General features: G+C 31.6%; 1 protein-coding gene across 1 annotated transcript; it reads left to right on the forward strand.

The window, feature by feature from the left end:
* Window positions 1-528: 528 nt before the first annotated feature.
* Window positions 529-3,798, forward strand: LOC145087669 (phosphate transporter PHO1 homolog 9-like). The gene is made up of 9 exons (XM_079025682.1): window positions 529-1,228; window positions 1,302-1,560; window positions 1,629-1,677; window positions 1,767-1,838; window positions 1,931-2,060; window positions 2,151-2,530; window positions 2,615-2,914; window positions 3,124-3,402; window positions 3,479-3,798. Exons 1-9 carry the CDS (start codon window positions 688-690, stop codon window positions 3,713-3,715), a joined length of 2,247 nt encoding a protein of 748 aa, XP_078881808.1. The 5' UTR covers window positions 529-687; the 3' UTR covers window positions 3,716-3,798.
* Window positions 3,799-16,976: the final 13,178 nt, after the last annotated feature.

Consider the following 16,976-nt stretch of genomic DNA (forward strand, 5'->3'; position numbering starts at 1 on the left):
CTAATTTAAGTGATGTAATATTTGGTTAATTTGTTTTTTTTAGATCGGTTAAACTAAGTTTAATCAATTTATGTAGTAGGTTAGGTCGGAAACTATATAAACATATCAACCTATTAGAATTCATTTATCTAAAAAATTGGATTAGATTGAAAATATCAACTTATTTAAATAAACAAATTGAATTAGTGAGTTAAGCTTGAAAACTTCTACCCAATTAATAAATGGATCGAACCCAAACCCATAAACTTTATAAAATATACATGTTTATGAATGGCTGATATAATTAAAAATATATAAAAAAGTAAGTTTGAATATGTGAGGAGGCTGTAATGTAGCTAATAGTATAACCTTCAAAGAACAAGGTACAACATCCCACTGCCAGTAACTTCTTTTCTCTTATTGACCAATTATTTTTTGCTTTCCATTTGCTTCTTTACCCTATTTTAGGCTCCTTTTTTAGTTCAATTAATCTACAGTTAAAATCATAGCTAATAATATAACCTGCAATTAACAAGGTATAATTAAGTCCATATGTGAAATACAAGGTCCAACATTAGAGATGAAACTCATCTGAGATCCCAACCTCAATAGACCATGAAAGGCATGCCGGCCAATAAAACTTATTATCGTCTCCCTTGATTTTAATGAAGAAACACACACATACACACGTACGTTAACATTATCCAAATGAAATTCGGAAAGGAATTTACTTCTCAGATGGTGCCTGAATGGGAGGAAGCTTACATGAACTACAATTACCTCAAGACAATCTTGAAAGAAATCTTGACTTTCAGGCGACGGAGGCAGCAGAACCAGACATCTCCAGCGCATTTCTCGTCACCAAAAACATACGTCTTGAAAAGGAGATCTTTTTACAGAGCTTTTAGTGGATTGACGAATCGATATAACAATGAGGACGAAGCATATAACAACGAGGACGAAGCAATTCTTGTGAGTGAAACAGAGATGGAAGAACAACCAGTGGAGTGCCGGAGTCACCAAACTCATGTGCTTCACCGGTCATCGGAGGAAGGAGCTGAGAATGAACTTGTGTTCTTCAAAGTACTTGATGATGAATTTAAAAAGGTGAACAGCTTCTATAGATGCAAGGTGGAGGAGGTAGTGATGGAGGCTGAGGAATTGAACAAACAAATGGATGCTCTCGTTGCTCTTCGAGTCAAAATCAATGATCCCCATTTTCAGACTTTATCTACACCATTCAACTCAGGTATATACTCACTCAAGAACAAGGTGAAAACATATGTTGTTTAGATATTTTTACTAATTTTGAATGTTTTAAGTTCCATCGCCATTGGAGGAGATTGACGAACTTGAAGAAAGACCAGAAAAGGAACGCAATAAGATGGTTTCCCTAGAAATTCTAAATAGCGTAAAGATCAATGTCATACAAGAATCTGCCATATCCACCTTGAAAAACATTTTAATTGGCACAAAATCCGACTTATCATTCACCAAAGAAGAACTCAGAAATGCACAGACGAAACTAAGACAGGCTTTTGTAGAGTTCCACCGAAAGCTCCGCCTTCTGAAAAGCTACTCGTAAGCCCTTCTGTTCGATTGCCAATCAACATAAACAAAATTGCTGAGTTTTCTTTCTCGTTTCACAGTTTCTTGAATCAATTGGCCTTCTCCAAGATCATGAAGAAGTTCGATAAGGTCTTGAATTCTTGATTTTGATCATAACCTGTGTTGTGTTTGTATGGCGGGGGATCAAAATTTGACATTTTTTTTAATCATTGGTGTAGATCACATTAAGAAACGCTTCAAAAACTTATCTACAGATGGTTGAGAATTCTTATTTTGGCCAATCTGATGATGTAAGATTCAAGAAGTCGCCATTGTTTTGCTTTAAATTTACAGATTAATCAAGATTCGATAAGTCCCATGATTCTTTTGGTTCTAATTTCAGGTTGTGAAACTCATGGAAAGAGTAGAAGCAGAGTTCATAAAACACTTTTCCAACGCAAATCGGCGTCAAGGAATGAGAGACCTGAGGCCAAGATCTAAAAGAGACAAGCATCGAATAACATTTTTTATTGGTAATTAAGCTATCGTTTACCTTAGAAATTACAAAAAAAAATCGTGAATGTTTGTTAATTTTGATCTAATGTAACAACTTATCCCTACAGGTTGTTTTTTCGGATGCTCGATAGCACTTGCAGTGGCAGTTTCCTTAACGATACACATTAGAGAACTTCTCATAAGTGAAGGACGTGACCAATACATGACCAACATATTTCCATTATACAGTTTGTTTGCATACATCATATTACATATGCTAATGTTTGCTGTAACTGTATACTTTTGGAAACGTTTTCGTGTCAATTACGCCTTCATTTTCGGATTCAAGCCAAATACAGAATTGGGTTATAAAGAAATCCTACTTCTCACATCTGGTTTATCAGTACTCACTCTTGCAGCCGTACTCTCGAATCTTGAAATGGAAATGGACGAAAGAACTCAAAGTTTCAAAGCCATCACAGAACTTGTCCCTCTAGGATTGGTAATTGTAAGTAATTTCTATAGTTTGCTCAAGTCTCTCAAAGTCTAAAAGTCTCATCACTTCTATGAAGTTGTAACCTGTGTTTTGCAGGTTGTACTTGCGATAACATTTTGTCCGTTTAACATCATTTATCGAACAAACCGGTTCTTCTTCATCACATGTATATGGCGCTGTGTTTTTGCTCCTCTTTATGAGATCACTTTCCCCGACTTCTTTTTGGCTGATCAGTTAACCAGTCAGGTTCAGTTACTCAGGGTTTTGGAATTCTATGTATGCTACTATGGTTTTGGAGACTTCAAGAGGAGATCAAATACATGTACCCAAAGCGATGTCTATCAGATTCTTTTTATATTAGTCGCGGTTGTCCCTTACTGGTTTCGCTTTCTACAGGTAACTTAACTGATGAAATTTAGTGATTAATTATGAAAAAGTGTTCATTGCCTATAAAAGGAATGCCAGATTTTAGTTCTAAAGGTGTTCAAATCAATACATTTTCTGTAATGATTTGTTAAAATGTAGTATGAATTTTCTCTATAATTTTGGGAATCTTTGAGACCATTTTCTTTACATGAACTTTTAATTTTGGTGTTTTGTGTTAGTGTGTTCGACGAGTGTGTGAACAGAAAGAGTACAATCAAACCGCAAATGCACTAAAGTACTTGTCGACAATTCTTGCTGTTATTACAAGGACGATTTATGTTCAAAATAGAGGAATGAGTATGAGAATCATTGCTGCAACAAGTTCAGGTGTCGCTACAATTTTCAACACCTACTGGGATATTGCCAAGGACTGGGGTCTTCTTTGTAGGAACTCCAAGAACCCATGGTTAAGAGATAGACTCATTATATCAAATAAATCAGTCTACTTTGTAGCAATGGTATAAATATTATATATAGTAAACCATGTCCTTTTTGGCTTTCTTTAGTTTCTGAGATTTGTTCATGATTTTGTAGGTATTAAATGTGATACTAAGACTTGCGTGGATGCAAACGGTGTTGGATTTCCATGAAGCTCCTGCACTGCATCGAAGCACGGTGATATTTATGTTTGCTAGTTTGGAGATCATTCGTCGTGGTATATGGAACTTTTTCAGGTTGGAAAATGAGCATTTGAATAATGTAGGGCAATTTCGAGCTTTTAAGTCGGTCCCATTGCCTTTTAGCTACGAGGATGGAGACAAGGAATTATGATTTATTATGGAAAAAAACCAAAGTGTTTGTAGCCTAATTGTATCAATTGTTTTGTGTCCTAATAGTATCAAGTGTGTTGAAAAGCTGCCCCTCAGCTAGAGTAAGGGCTATATAACATCTAACTTTTTGAACTGTTCACGTATTATCTTTTTACCTACGGTATCAGGTCATAAGAGTTAAATGTGAACTTCAACAAGTTTGATGTTATATAATATACAAAAATAACAACTAAATGTGAAAAAAATCAATAATTCATTACCCCAAAAGTCATTTTCCCAAAAAAAAAATATGATAAATGTGAACAATACTTCATTGATTTTACTAATCTTAATTATGTCAATTTAAATGTAACTAACCCACTAAACTTTAAAAGTTATTGGCATGTATATTTATGTAGTTATGAGAAATGGAAATTGATTAATTGAATGGAGCAAACTTTTAAATATGACTAATCGTATTTGACAAAATTAACTATTAGTTGGTAGCGGGTAACTGAAAGCTGGAAGTTGTATATTTTATTTGTTATATGTAGGGGTGATCATGATGTTGTTTGGTGCAGTTTTTGGATCAAACCGAACCGCAAACTGCAAGTTGTGATTATTTACAGGGAAAAATCAAAATTTGCGGTTTTTATTCGGTGCGGTTTTACTGCTTTTTTGCGGTTATTTCAGTGTGGTTTTTGTTTTTAGCCGAAAAATGAGCTGGTGTAGTTTTGCGGTCTTTCTCGTCCAAACTAAATTTTTGCTGACTTTCATTTAAAATGGTGCATAATTTTGTTAACTATCATTTATTTCTAGATTTTTTTTTTGTAAATAATCACCATTTTGGCCTATTTTATTCTTGCAAGTTGCGTTTTATTATGTTATATTTGCTTTATTTCCAAACAAGGGTGGACGTCGGACAAGGCTAGGACACGCAACCACGTACACGAAGTGAAGAAGCGATTTTGAGTTTTTGTGTCTGTGTCTATAATCCCGCTTTATGAAAAGGGTTTTTGTCTTTTTGATAAATTACATTTTTATTAAATATATATTATACAAAATATAAATTTAATACATATAACAAATATGTTGCGGCAATTTCGGTTATTACGGTCCGATCATACAGACTAAAACACTGAACCGCACCGCATTTGCATGTTTTCTTTTTTAAATTAAAAACAGCACCATCGGCTTATGTTTGGTTTCAGTTTTTCAGTTGTTTTACGGTTTTTCGATTTTCGATTCGGTTTTTGCTCACCCTAGTTGTATATGAATGTTTGACAAAAGTAGCTAGAATTTTTGAAATGTGTAAAGTTACATAAAAGAACAATTGTTTTAAAATGATAAATATATAAATTCATTTTTAAGGGCAATTTTAAAAACTGATTAGAAAAACTCAATAGTTTTTTCTTAAACGTTACATGAAGTAGCTTTGAGATTTGAAGTTTTTTGTTTAAACTAAAAGCTAAACGTCTGGATTCCCAAATGATTTTTTTTTGTTTAAATCGAGCTTTCGTTGAAAACTAAAAAATAGAAGCTTCCAAACACACCCATAAGTGGTATATTTACATTATATATTAGCATTTTATCTTATTTTATTATATGTTATGGAACAACAAACATACATACCCTGTACACTACTCACAAACCTTTTTTTTTTTTTTTTTGGTTTCGACAAAACTTAAACCCTCAAATTATTTATTTATTTATTTATTTATTTATTTGCAGAGAGACACTTATCCACAAACACAATACCTTGTAAGGGATGAATAGCTACTATAAAGATGAAGCCCAGTTTAATCATAATAAACAACAACGCATAGCCCATATAAAGTTGAAGCCCAATTGCCCCAATAAAAGTGCCCTAATTTTGGGACTTAAGTTCATCTACAAATATTCAGCCAACATCTCGGTTTAATTAGTTTTTCTTCTCTCTAATATCGCCGCGTCCATTGAAGCTGTTGGTATGTTTAATTTCTCACCTGCAATTCTTCTTTCTATTTTCCATTATTGAATTTGAATAAGATTCGCGTAATTCATAAAGCACAAGTACTAAGGCATCGTATTTACAAAATAAGGTTTACGATAGCCTGTTAATTTATTGTGCAATAAAAAGCCATGGGAACCGCTTTGCAGCCTTGATAAATCTCTGTTCATTGCTGCCTGTATTGCCCACACAATTTTTTTTCCAAGTCAGATTTTTGTTAAATAGTTATACTGATGTGGAAAGTACGTTTATGAAAGTTAATGGCAAAAAAAGAATTAATGATAACTTGAATTGAATCGCTAATGGGCAAACACAATCAATTCGAAAACAAAGTAGTCTGCATCTCTTTAACCATGACAGATACTGTGGTCCTTCGATTACTAATTGATCTATTTTATTTAACAAATCAACCCCTTTACTTACAGATTTCGTTACAGCGTTCAATTGTAAGATGATAAACGCTTTGTAATGATATCTATTTCTTAATATTCATATAATTTGGTCGTCTGTTTATTATTTATTATATATTTATTATTATTATTATTTTTTGCGAATTTCAGTACCTTTTTACATACATTAACTCGATAAAGGTGGTACACATAAATAAGTTTACCGCGTACCATTATGAATGTCTGATGTAACTCATGTACGATGACAACCATAGATGATATAGCGAGTAAAATCAAGCGCAAAAATCATCACTCAATTTTGGTATAAAATCAACCAATTACAATGTGATGAGGCTTTGGTTACCTGCCAAATATACAAAAAGTCAAAATCTTTTATGATTACATATTACAAATTGCAAATAAAACATTCATTCAAAACAAGTTGTTAAATATACACATGTGAAATATTTTGAAAAAAATTAATTATAATTTAAAACATTTGTCATCATTCATTGGATATAAAGATAATTTGAAAGAAAAATAGGATAATATTTAATTTCTCTTACAATAATGTTTAACTACACATATTTAGAACGTCCATTCAAAACAAGTCATCCATTTAATAATGTTGAAGGAGACATAATTTAGAATAGCCATTCAAAACAAGTCATCCATTTAACTTATGTAATTCTTTTGACAACACAAATAATCAACCCAAGCTCTAATGTATCCATTTCTTTTGGCTCTACCTTGTAAAAGACGGGAAATTTTTTGTAAGAACTTAAAGTCGCCATAGTAAATTAGGCCTTGAGAAACACTGTGTAAAAGACTAAAAGTAATGCGACCCAAGTTTTGTTTGATCAACTTACACAACCCGTGGGCATGACTTACTCACTGCGTTTAACTCCTATGGGTATCCATAAATGATTTGTCATTTCTTCTTTGATATATGTTTGTTCATTCTAAGATTTTGAGTAGTACCCTATCTAAACATCTTGTGTTAGTGGTATCTTGGGTAAGATAATTTTTCTTGAAGCTTTAATTCAATTTTATGGAAGAACTACTAAAAATGAGTTTATGTGGATTTTTCAGTTTGGGATACATGGATATAAAATGAGTTTATCGTAATAGTGTTGTGAAAAATCATATTTAAGCATGCTTAGTGTTTTGCTTACATACTCGTTTTAGAATAAGTAGTTTGTTTGCACATTGTTATTAAAAGCAAATCATTCTAATTGGTAATCGTTTGTAAGTCCAAGTTATTTTTCCATGATATAAGTTATAAAATGGGAATATTTTTCATGTTAGACATTGTTATTGTACACATATTTCATGGAATTTGTTTGATAGACTTGCATATAAGAAAAGTGGTGATCAACAATACAATGAATTTGATTGCATATATCATGTAATATCCGGACAATCATGATACCTCAAAAACAGGATAATAGAAGATTCTACTTAGACCATACATCACGAAGTTGATGTGCAGGGATACATTAATAAGTTGATTTGCTCTTCTTATTTTGGTAAGGTTGATAGAGTGGCATTTTTATGATTAACTCAATGACCGTATATTATATATTAATATGGAGGCAAGATACGGGAAGATCTATAAGGGTTTTCTTTATAGATTCCACATGGAAAAAAAAAAAGGGAAAATGACTTAGGACCTTTTATCCGTGTTCATATATTAGCAACTTTTTTTTTTTTTTTTGTACATAATAAAGTAACTAACTTGTTTTAACTGTTTAAATTACAGCAATATTATCGGCTAATACCTGTTTTAACCGGTAACTCAAAGGGAAAATGACTTAGGAGGGTAACTACCTCTTATCCGTGTTCACATATTGGCAACTTCTTATTTTTTGTACATAAGAAAACAACTAACTTGTTTTAACTATGTAACATCCCAAAAATCATGACAAAAATTTCGTTTTTAATTTAATACTAAAACCATAATTGTCAAAACCATTAATTTAATACTCCGGCATCAGGCTCCGCCTGGCATCGAGCCCGCTTAGTATACATATATATCTCTCTTAGGCCCCGCGTGTCTCCAGGCCCCGCCCGCTAAACACATACATTCATATAACATGCTAACACATAAAGAAACATACTCTATTGTATCTCTGTCCTAAGAAACATAATATGCTAATAATGAGATACAGAACATCGTCCGTACTCAACTAGTGATGAGATACGAGACCTCGCCCAAACTCACCTCTTTACCAGGCATATACAAGTATCACACAGACAACAAGTATAATCTAACATGCAAACATTCCTCGGGTACCCGCCTGACATCATACCTTGGTCTGGAATAACATACTAGCATACAATGCCTAGGGTAACCCCCGGGACTTCCTACTCATAGACTACATGGGCTGGCATTGTGGCCTTAGACCCATTCACACAGTAAGGAGACTCACCTTGCACTGCTGAAGCCCTGGCTGGAACTAGCTGAGTACGGACGAAGTTCCGTATCTCATTATTAGCAGAGTATGTTTCTTAGGACAGGGATACAGCAGAGTATGTTTTTTTATGTGTTAGCATGTTATATGATTGTATGTGTTTAGCGGGCGGGGCCTAAGAGAGATAGATCGGTATACCGAGCGGGGCTCGATGCCAGACGGGGCCTGATGCCGGGCGAGGCCTGATGCCGGAGTATTAAATTAATGGTTTGACAATTATGGTTTTAGTATTAAATTAAAAACGAATTTTTTGGTCATGATTTTTGGGATGTTACACAGTTAAAACAAGTTAGTTGCTTTCTTATGTACAAAAAATAAGAAGTTGCCAATATGTGAACACGGATAAGAGGTAGTTACCCTCCTAAGTCATTTTCCCTTTGAGTTACCGGTTAAAATAGGTATTAGCCGGTAATATTGGTGTAATTTAAACAGTTACAACAAGTTAGTTGCTTTATTATGTACAAAAAAAAGAAGTTGTTAATATGTGAACACAGATAAGAAGTAGTTACCCTTTAAGTCATTACCCCCCCCCCCCCCCCAAAAAAAAAAAAAAAAAAAAAAAAAAAAAAAACTAAAATACTATCGAATATTTCTTCATATCAAAAGTTAATTTATAAAGTTTAACAAGCGATTTAATTTGAATGATATTTTAATTAATATTATACTGAATAACAAAAAACAAAGCAAAAGTGATATAGCTAAACTAAAAGTAAAACCATAAATAGAATCAAAAACTAAAATTTTATACAACATCAAATATAGTAATGTAGAACTTAATAATAATACAGTAAGTTTTTAACTATGTACACGTATCAACTTTTCAATATGATTTTTTATTAGACCCCACAAACACATGTAAATACATTAAATTGATATGATTATAATGAAAATGTTAAAAGTTTCAAATATCAATGAAAAATAGTAAAACTGAAAATAAAAATTTTAGATACGTATTAACCTTTCAAATTTCAAAAACTTTGTACATGACATAAAAACATATAAACCATATTTAATCATCAATCAAACAAACTAAATTGAAAATCCTAGCAACATAATCTATCTCTATCAAATATATATATATATATATATATATATATATATATATATATATATATATATATATATATATATATATATATAGCAAATAATTAAGACAAAACTCCATGAATGGTCTTTGTGCTTTCTAAAAAAGTTTGAAATATAGTCCTTAAGTTCAAAAAACCTCCCAGATGGTCCTTATGATTTCAAACTTTTAACAAACGGTCATTTTAGCTCACTCCAGCCAGCTTTTGGCCGTTAACTATCACTTGACTAAAATAACACGAGGGTATTTCCATCATTTCACTACCACACGGACCATTTAGGAAGTTTTGTCTTATTTAAAAAAAGAATATATATATATATATATATATATATATATATATATATATATATATATATATTATTTAATATGCAAAGGGTCTTTTTCTCTCGTTCTATCCATCTCTCTCTCTCTCTCTCTCTCTCAATAAAAAAGTAAGTCAAACCCCCACCCATTTCTTCTTCTTCCCTAATCTAGAACTGATGAACACACATACACTTTCCAGATTATATGAACACCTGGAATTTTATATTTAATTTCACATATACACACACAATTACATTTTCATCCGAAAAAGGAGAAAAGAGCTCAAGAAGACACATATTTGATTTCCTATTTGATTTTGAGTTTTGTTCTTGAGAGCTCAAAGTAAGAAAACCAAAACCCACATATCTATATTTCCATATTCGATTTCACTTGCTACCTATGTCCCCTCTAATTCTTTGGGTACTAAAATACTAGTAAGTAGACACAATGTTCTTCATACTTCACTTATAAACCATATATGATTATACATTTATACTCCAATTTCCATGGCATACAGGATGAAACAGGGGTGTACAAGAATCTTTTGCAAGTGATGTCTCAAAGGGTAAGATCGTCATTAGTAACATACATAACTTGTAGATCGGGAAATTTTTGGTCTACACCATTAACCAAATTACTAGTTGAAAAAAATACGCACACACATAAGAACCGATTATAGTTCATCAGATTTCAGTTTTGATTACATCTTGAATGTTAGTGGAGTTCATGCTTTCTGCCATCACCATTTATGACTTGAAGATAGCCTTTGTACTTAGACGAAGTGAATCTTGGTAGTTGTACTACCTATTTTTTTAGTTTAGTTTGCATTTATGATTTGCTTTACTATGGGTTCTATTTGATATGAGGCTGTAACCCTTAAATTGTGTAAACATTTTTAAAATGTTTTGTTTTTATTTGGGACCAAAATTTTAAACTGTGATTTAACATCACAAGCTTTTGATAAAATACATGTTTTAAAATGTATTAGATATGGGGTGTTACTAGTAGTACATCCATTATTCTTTTTGCATCTTGGAGAGGAAATGAAAATGTCCTTAACTTGATTTGATCTTTTATAATGTTATGCGAGTTAATCCTGCAACACACAACATGGAAATCTCTAAGAAACTTGTGGGGTCTTCACTTTACGGATTACAAAAAAGGTACAATGAATGGATGAGTCTGGATTTGAGCTCAAAATTTTCCATAACTAGGTAACTTATACATAGAGGTTGTTGAGTAACATCATGAGTCACCCACCGATATTGCCTTAATTAGTCATATATTTTGGGGAACTATCTTAACATATTAATCCTAAATGTTGAATTTTAAAGATAAATGATACTTAATATGGTTTTAAAATGATAAACCCAATTAAAATTGGAGCCGAGAAGAAAAATGAGAAGAATTGTACAAGAATAAAGCTGATAAAGATCAAAATAAGATTTTCCATAAAATCCAGGTTTGGCGATGCAATGAATCAAGATAGCGGCATGATGAAGCATTAGAATTCAATAACAATTAGGATACATCACACTTAGCACCGCAAAATTTTATATACGTGCAATGCGACTTTCCTGAGTCTATAAGGACAAGACTTTTCTATCTATTTCAATATACTGGAAAATATACCTTTCACCTATGAAAAAATAATCGTTCCAAAACCCACCAAACAACAAGAAGGAAGCACAATTATGATGAATGAAGCTTGGAAACGTAATACGTCATTAGGTTTGCCTTAAACATCATGTTTAGTATTGTTTATTTGATTATATTTCTTTTTATAGTAAAGATTATGGGAACAATCATAAATTTGAGAACATTTTAACAGAAGTACAAATCAAATAAATTAAATGAGCGTATCGACATATGGGTCATTCAATATTTAGTTCCAAAAAATCGGCCCAAGATCCTCAATGTATTGGGAAATTCAACATGATCTACTCCTTTGAGTTTCTCCGCTCGTATAATTAAGTATCATAGAATGACAAGATTTTTCAATGATTGTATTTCTGTATAATGCTTTGAAATTAATGATCCTCCAAAAAAGAATCAATCTGATTTGTACTCTGATAAGGAAAACGATGGATTTGATCGAATTATGAGTCAAATTCATGATATTGTTAAATCTGGGATCATTTATCCAGAAAATCAAAACTGAATTGAAAGCTATGAATAAGGTGTTCGATAATGAAACGCGTCACGTGAAAGCCAATTTTGTGGATTTTAACAATCAATCGAAAGGTGTGGATCATAAATTGGAAAATGAACGATGGATGAATTTTGATATGATCCAGGGAGTGAATTCAATTTTGTTTTGGTAATCAAACCTCTTCCACTCTTAACTTGAGTTATTATAGAGACTCTGAAACAAGAATATTAGGCAAGGACCCCTATCATGAATGATTTGCAGAGAGGAAATGATTGTTTCAGTTATTGTAGTGGTTATTAGTCTTGGTCAAATATTTAACTAAGATCTACCTTCAATTCATTTAACACTCTTCCATTTATAATCATAAATTGTTCCTTTATGCTAATTGTTGGTGTCAATGATAAATGAAAATAGTAAGCTCTTGGGGATGGATTGGAGTCTATTAGAGAGTTGATGATCACTGTAGGATTTCATTCACACAAGGTGTTTGTCATATTGTTTGAAAGAAACTAATAAGTGTAAAAGTGACATTTTATGTGGAAATCCTTAACTTTGAACCCTTATTAAGCCAAGCATTAAGGCCCTTAGGTTAAATTGAATTTCACATCTCAATATCCTAATAAGTAACCAAAAATCATGTTAAAAGTGATAAACTTAAGGCTTAACCATTAAGTCCTTAATACAACACCAAAAGTGATTTAAAATCTATTATGATCAATTTTCCCAAATCTGTCCTCCAATTTTTTAAAGTTCGTGCAAGGCAATAAGAACACCTAAAAATCATTAGATTTAGTTTTCTGGAAATCTTAGTATGTGTAGTTTCTTTAAACTTTGAATCACATTTCGAAATTGCAAATCCTTGAGGGGTAAAATTGGCAATCTTCTTTGGATGGTCCATGCTATCATAAATTTCATTCATTGTCTTAAAAAATCATAATAAATTCATCATAACTCCAAATGCCAAAATTCCAAAGCTAATAGTTAGATATGGATGTATAGTTTCCCACATATAAAAGGTCTGATTTAACTCGTAGTAGATTGATACACTTTACTCCAAGAGTGTTGAGTGGTCCAGAAAGTGACAGGTTAAAGTTACTAACTTGTAAATTTAATATAAAATAAAAAAAATCATTAGAATGAGATCTTTATATTTTTGAAAAGATAAAAGGCGAAAGTTTACCAATGTTATTTTATCAAAAATTAAGAATGAGTTAAAAGGTAAGAAAACAAATCTCAAACAGAGTATTACAATCAAAGAGAAAATAAGGAGAAATGTACATAAGTTTTATAAGAGTAATAACACAAAACACACGTTGAATAATGTTACAATTGTTGTGTAGGTTCTCAGATAGGAAAGGATCCATCTAGCTCACGCTAGCTAATTTTCAAGTTCAAGGAGGTGAGTTACACTAACTATCCTATTATGTAGGCATTACTTATTTTATGTTGTTATTCACCGATACCCTAATCTGATAGAGTAGACAAGGAAAGGTAGAATGTAGTTTGTTCTCTAGTGAGACAAGCATACAAGATTCATTTACATGTTCTTGATTTGTTAATTGTTCCCGTGTATTAAATCACATGTGATTATATGATCTAATCATATATGACTTATATGAACAAGATTCATTTTTGTGTTTTTGATTCAGTAGCTGTTCTTTGTCCATATCAATCGAATATGATTAAATACATAAAATGACACATGATTAAATACATGATGATAACTATTGAATTGAGAATGCGAATTTGAATCTTATTCACATAAATCATATGTGACTAGATACGTATAATCACATGTGATTAAATATACGAACAACTATTTAATTGAGCACACGAAAGTAAATATTGTCCACATAAATCATATATGATTAGATACATACAATCACATGTTTATATAAATCATATGTGGTTAGATACATATAATCAGATGTGATTATATGTTTCTAATCACAAATGATTTTATTTGGGAAAAACGAATCTTGTTTATATAAATCATATGTGGTTAGATACATATAATCACATGTGGTTATATACACGATAAAAAATATTGAATCAAGAATGAGAAAACAAATCTTTATACACAGTAACTATATGTGATAAAATACATCAAATCACATGTGATTATATGATCTAATAACATATGATTTTTGTGGACACAATTCATTTTTGATTTGTTGATTCAATAGTTGTTCTCATGTATTTTATCACATGTGATTATATGTATAATCGCATGTGATTAAGTACATAAGCACAACTATTGAATCGAGAAGGCAAAAATAAATCTTGTCCACCTCAAATCTTATGTGAATATATACAAATAATCACATGTGTTAAATACACAAAACCAATTATTCAATCGAAACCGTAAAAATAAATATTGTCTACATAAATCATATTTGATTAATTACGTATAATCACATGTGATTATATGTATCCAATCACATATGATTTATGTAGATAAGATTTATTATCGCATTCTCGATTCAGTAATTGTTCTTTTTCAACTTTAATCATATGTGATTAAATACATCTAATCACATGTGATTATATGTATCTAATCACATATGATTTATATGGACAAAAAAGAATGATGTCTATATAAATCATATGTGATTAGATACATATAATCATATATGATTATATACATGAGAACAACTATTAAATCAAGAACATAAAAATAAATATTGTCCACATATATCATTTGTTATTAAATTCATATAATCACATGTGATTATATGTATCTAATAACATATAATTTATGTGGAAAATATTCATTTTCTCATTCTCGATTCAGTTGTTGTTCTTGTGTACTCAATATGGACAATATTCGTTTTCACATTCTCGTTCAATAGTTGTTCTTGTACACTTAGTCACATATGATTTATGTATACAAGATTCATTTTCATGTTTTTGCTTCAATAAATTTTCTTTTTCCACATTAATCATATGTGATTAAAAACATTCAATCACATATGATTAAATACACGAGAAAAAATATTGAATAAAAAATGCGAAAATGAATATTATTAATATAAATCATATGTGGTTTGATACATATAATCACATGTGATTATGTACATGAGTATAACTATTGAATCAAGAAAGAAATAATGAATCTTGTCCACATAAAGCATATGTGATTAGGTACATATAATCACATGTGATTATACGTATTTAATCATATATGAATTATATGGACAATATTAATTTTTGTGTTAATACTGGTCTCGTGTATTTAAGCACATGTAATTATATGTATTTAATCACATATGATTTATATGAAATATTTGTTTTCACATTCTTGATTCAATAGGTGTTCTTGTGTACATCATCACATATGATTAACATGGATAAGATTTGTTTTTGTGTTTTTTATTCAATATTTATTCTCATATAATGAATCACATGTGATTGTATGTATTTTAATCACATATGATTAATATGTACAACACTTTTTCTTGCCTATATAAATCATATGTGATTATATACATATAATAACATGGTGGATTGTAAGTGGTGGTGGTGGGGGTGGGTGCGTGGTGGTGGGTGGTGTGGTTGTAGTGGTGGGTGATGGTCATGGTAGTGGTGGGTGGTGGGTGTTGGTGTTTGTAGTGGGTGATAGGTAGTGGTGGGGATGGTAGTCATGGGTGATGATGGTGGGGGTGGGTAATGGTGGTTGTGGTGGGTGGTGAAGGTTGGTGGAAAAAGAAAAAACTATTGAATTTATCTAATCACATATGATTTATCTGGACAAAATTCATTTTCGTTTTCTCGATTCAATTATTGTTATCGTATATATAATCACATGTGATTATATGTATCTAATCACATATGAATTATATGTACAAAAACAAATTTTTTCCATATAAATCATATATGATGAAATATATATATATATATATATATATATATATATATATATATATATATATATATATAATCACATGTAATTATATACACGGGAACAACTAGTAAGAACATTAAAACAAATCTATGTCCACGTTAATCATATGTGATTAAATACTTATAATCACATCTAATTAAATATATGACAAAAACTATTGAAACGAAAACTTAAAAATGAATATATATATATATATATATATATATATATATATATATATATATATATATATATATATATAAGTCATATGTGATTGGATACATATAATCACATGTGATTATATGTATCTAATCACATATAATTGAAGTTGACAAAAGACAATTATTGAATCGAGAATGCGATAATGATATATGCGATTAATATATATAATAACAAGTGATTAAATATATCTAATCACATGTGATTATATGTATCTAATCACATATGATTTATATGGACAATATTCTGATTTACATGGACAAAAACGAATATTGTCCATATACATCATATGTAATTCAAAGCACATAATCACATATGGTTATATACACATAATCATGGGTGGTGGTGGTGTGTAGTGATTTTTAGTGGTGGTAGGTGGTGGAGGTGACATGTGGGGTGGTGGGGGTGGTAGGGATGGTGATTATATTGGGTGGTGGTGGCGGTGGGCGGTGATGGTGATGGGTGGTGAAGATGAGTGGTGGTGATAGGTGGTGGTGGTGGTGGTGTATGATGGTTTTGGTGGGTGATGGGTGAGGTGGTGGTGGCGGGTAATGATGATGGGTGGTGGAGACAGGTGGTTGTGATACGTAGTGGTGGTGCTGTATGGTGGTTTTGGTGGGTAACGAGTAGGGTGGTGGTGACAGGTGGTGGTGATGGGTGGTATAGGTGGGTAGTGGCGATGAGTAGTGGTCGATGGACAATAGTGATGATGGTAAGTGGTGGTGGTCTTGGTGGGTGGTGGGTGGGGGTGGTTGTGGCGGGTAGTGGTGATGCGTTGTTGAGGCAGGT

This window comes from Lactuca serriola, chromosome 2 (assembly GCF_051521515.1).
Source record: "Lactuca serriola cultivar US96UC23 chromosome 2, Lser_US96UC23_V15, whole genome shotgun sequence".
NCBI classification, from domain to species: domain Eukaryota; kingdom Viridiplantae; phylum Streptophyta; class Magnoliopsida; order Asterales; family Asteraceae; genus Lactuca; species Lactuca serriola.

Bases quoted from the DNA above. Each gene is read 5' to 3' on its own strand.
- LOC145087669 (XM_079025682.1), top strand. From the start codon at position 688: ATGAAATTCGGAAAGGAATTTACTTCTCAGATGGTGCCTGAATGGGAG. The intron at 1,561-1,628 runs GTAAGCCCTTCT...CTCGTTTCACAG, and splicing joins CGCCTTCTGAAAAGCTACTC to TTTCTTGAATCAATTGGCCT. The intron at 3,403-3,478 runs GTATAAATATTA...ATGATTTTGTAG, and splicing joins CAGTCTACTTTGTAGCAATG to GTATTAAATGTGATACTAAG.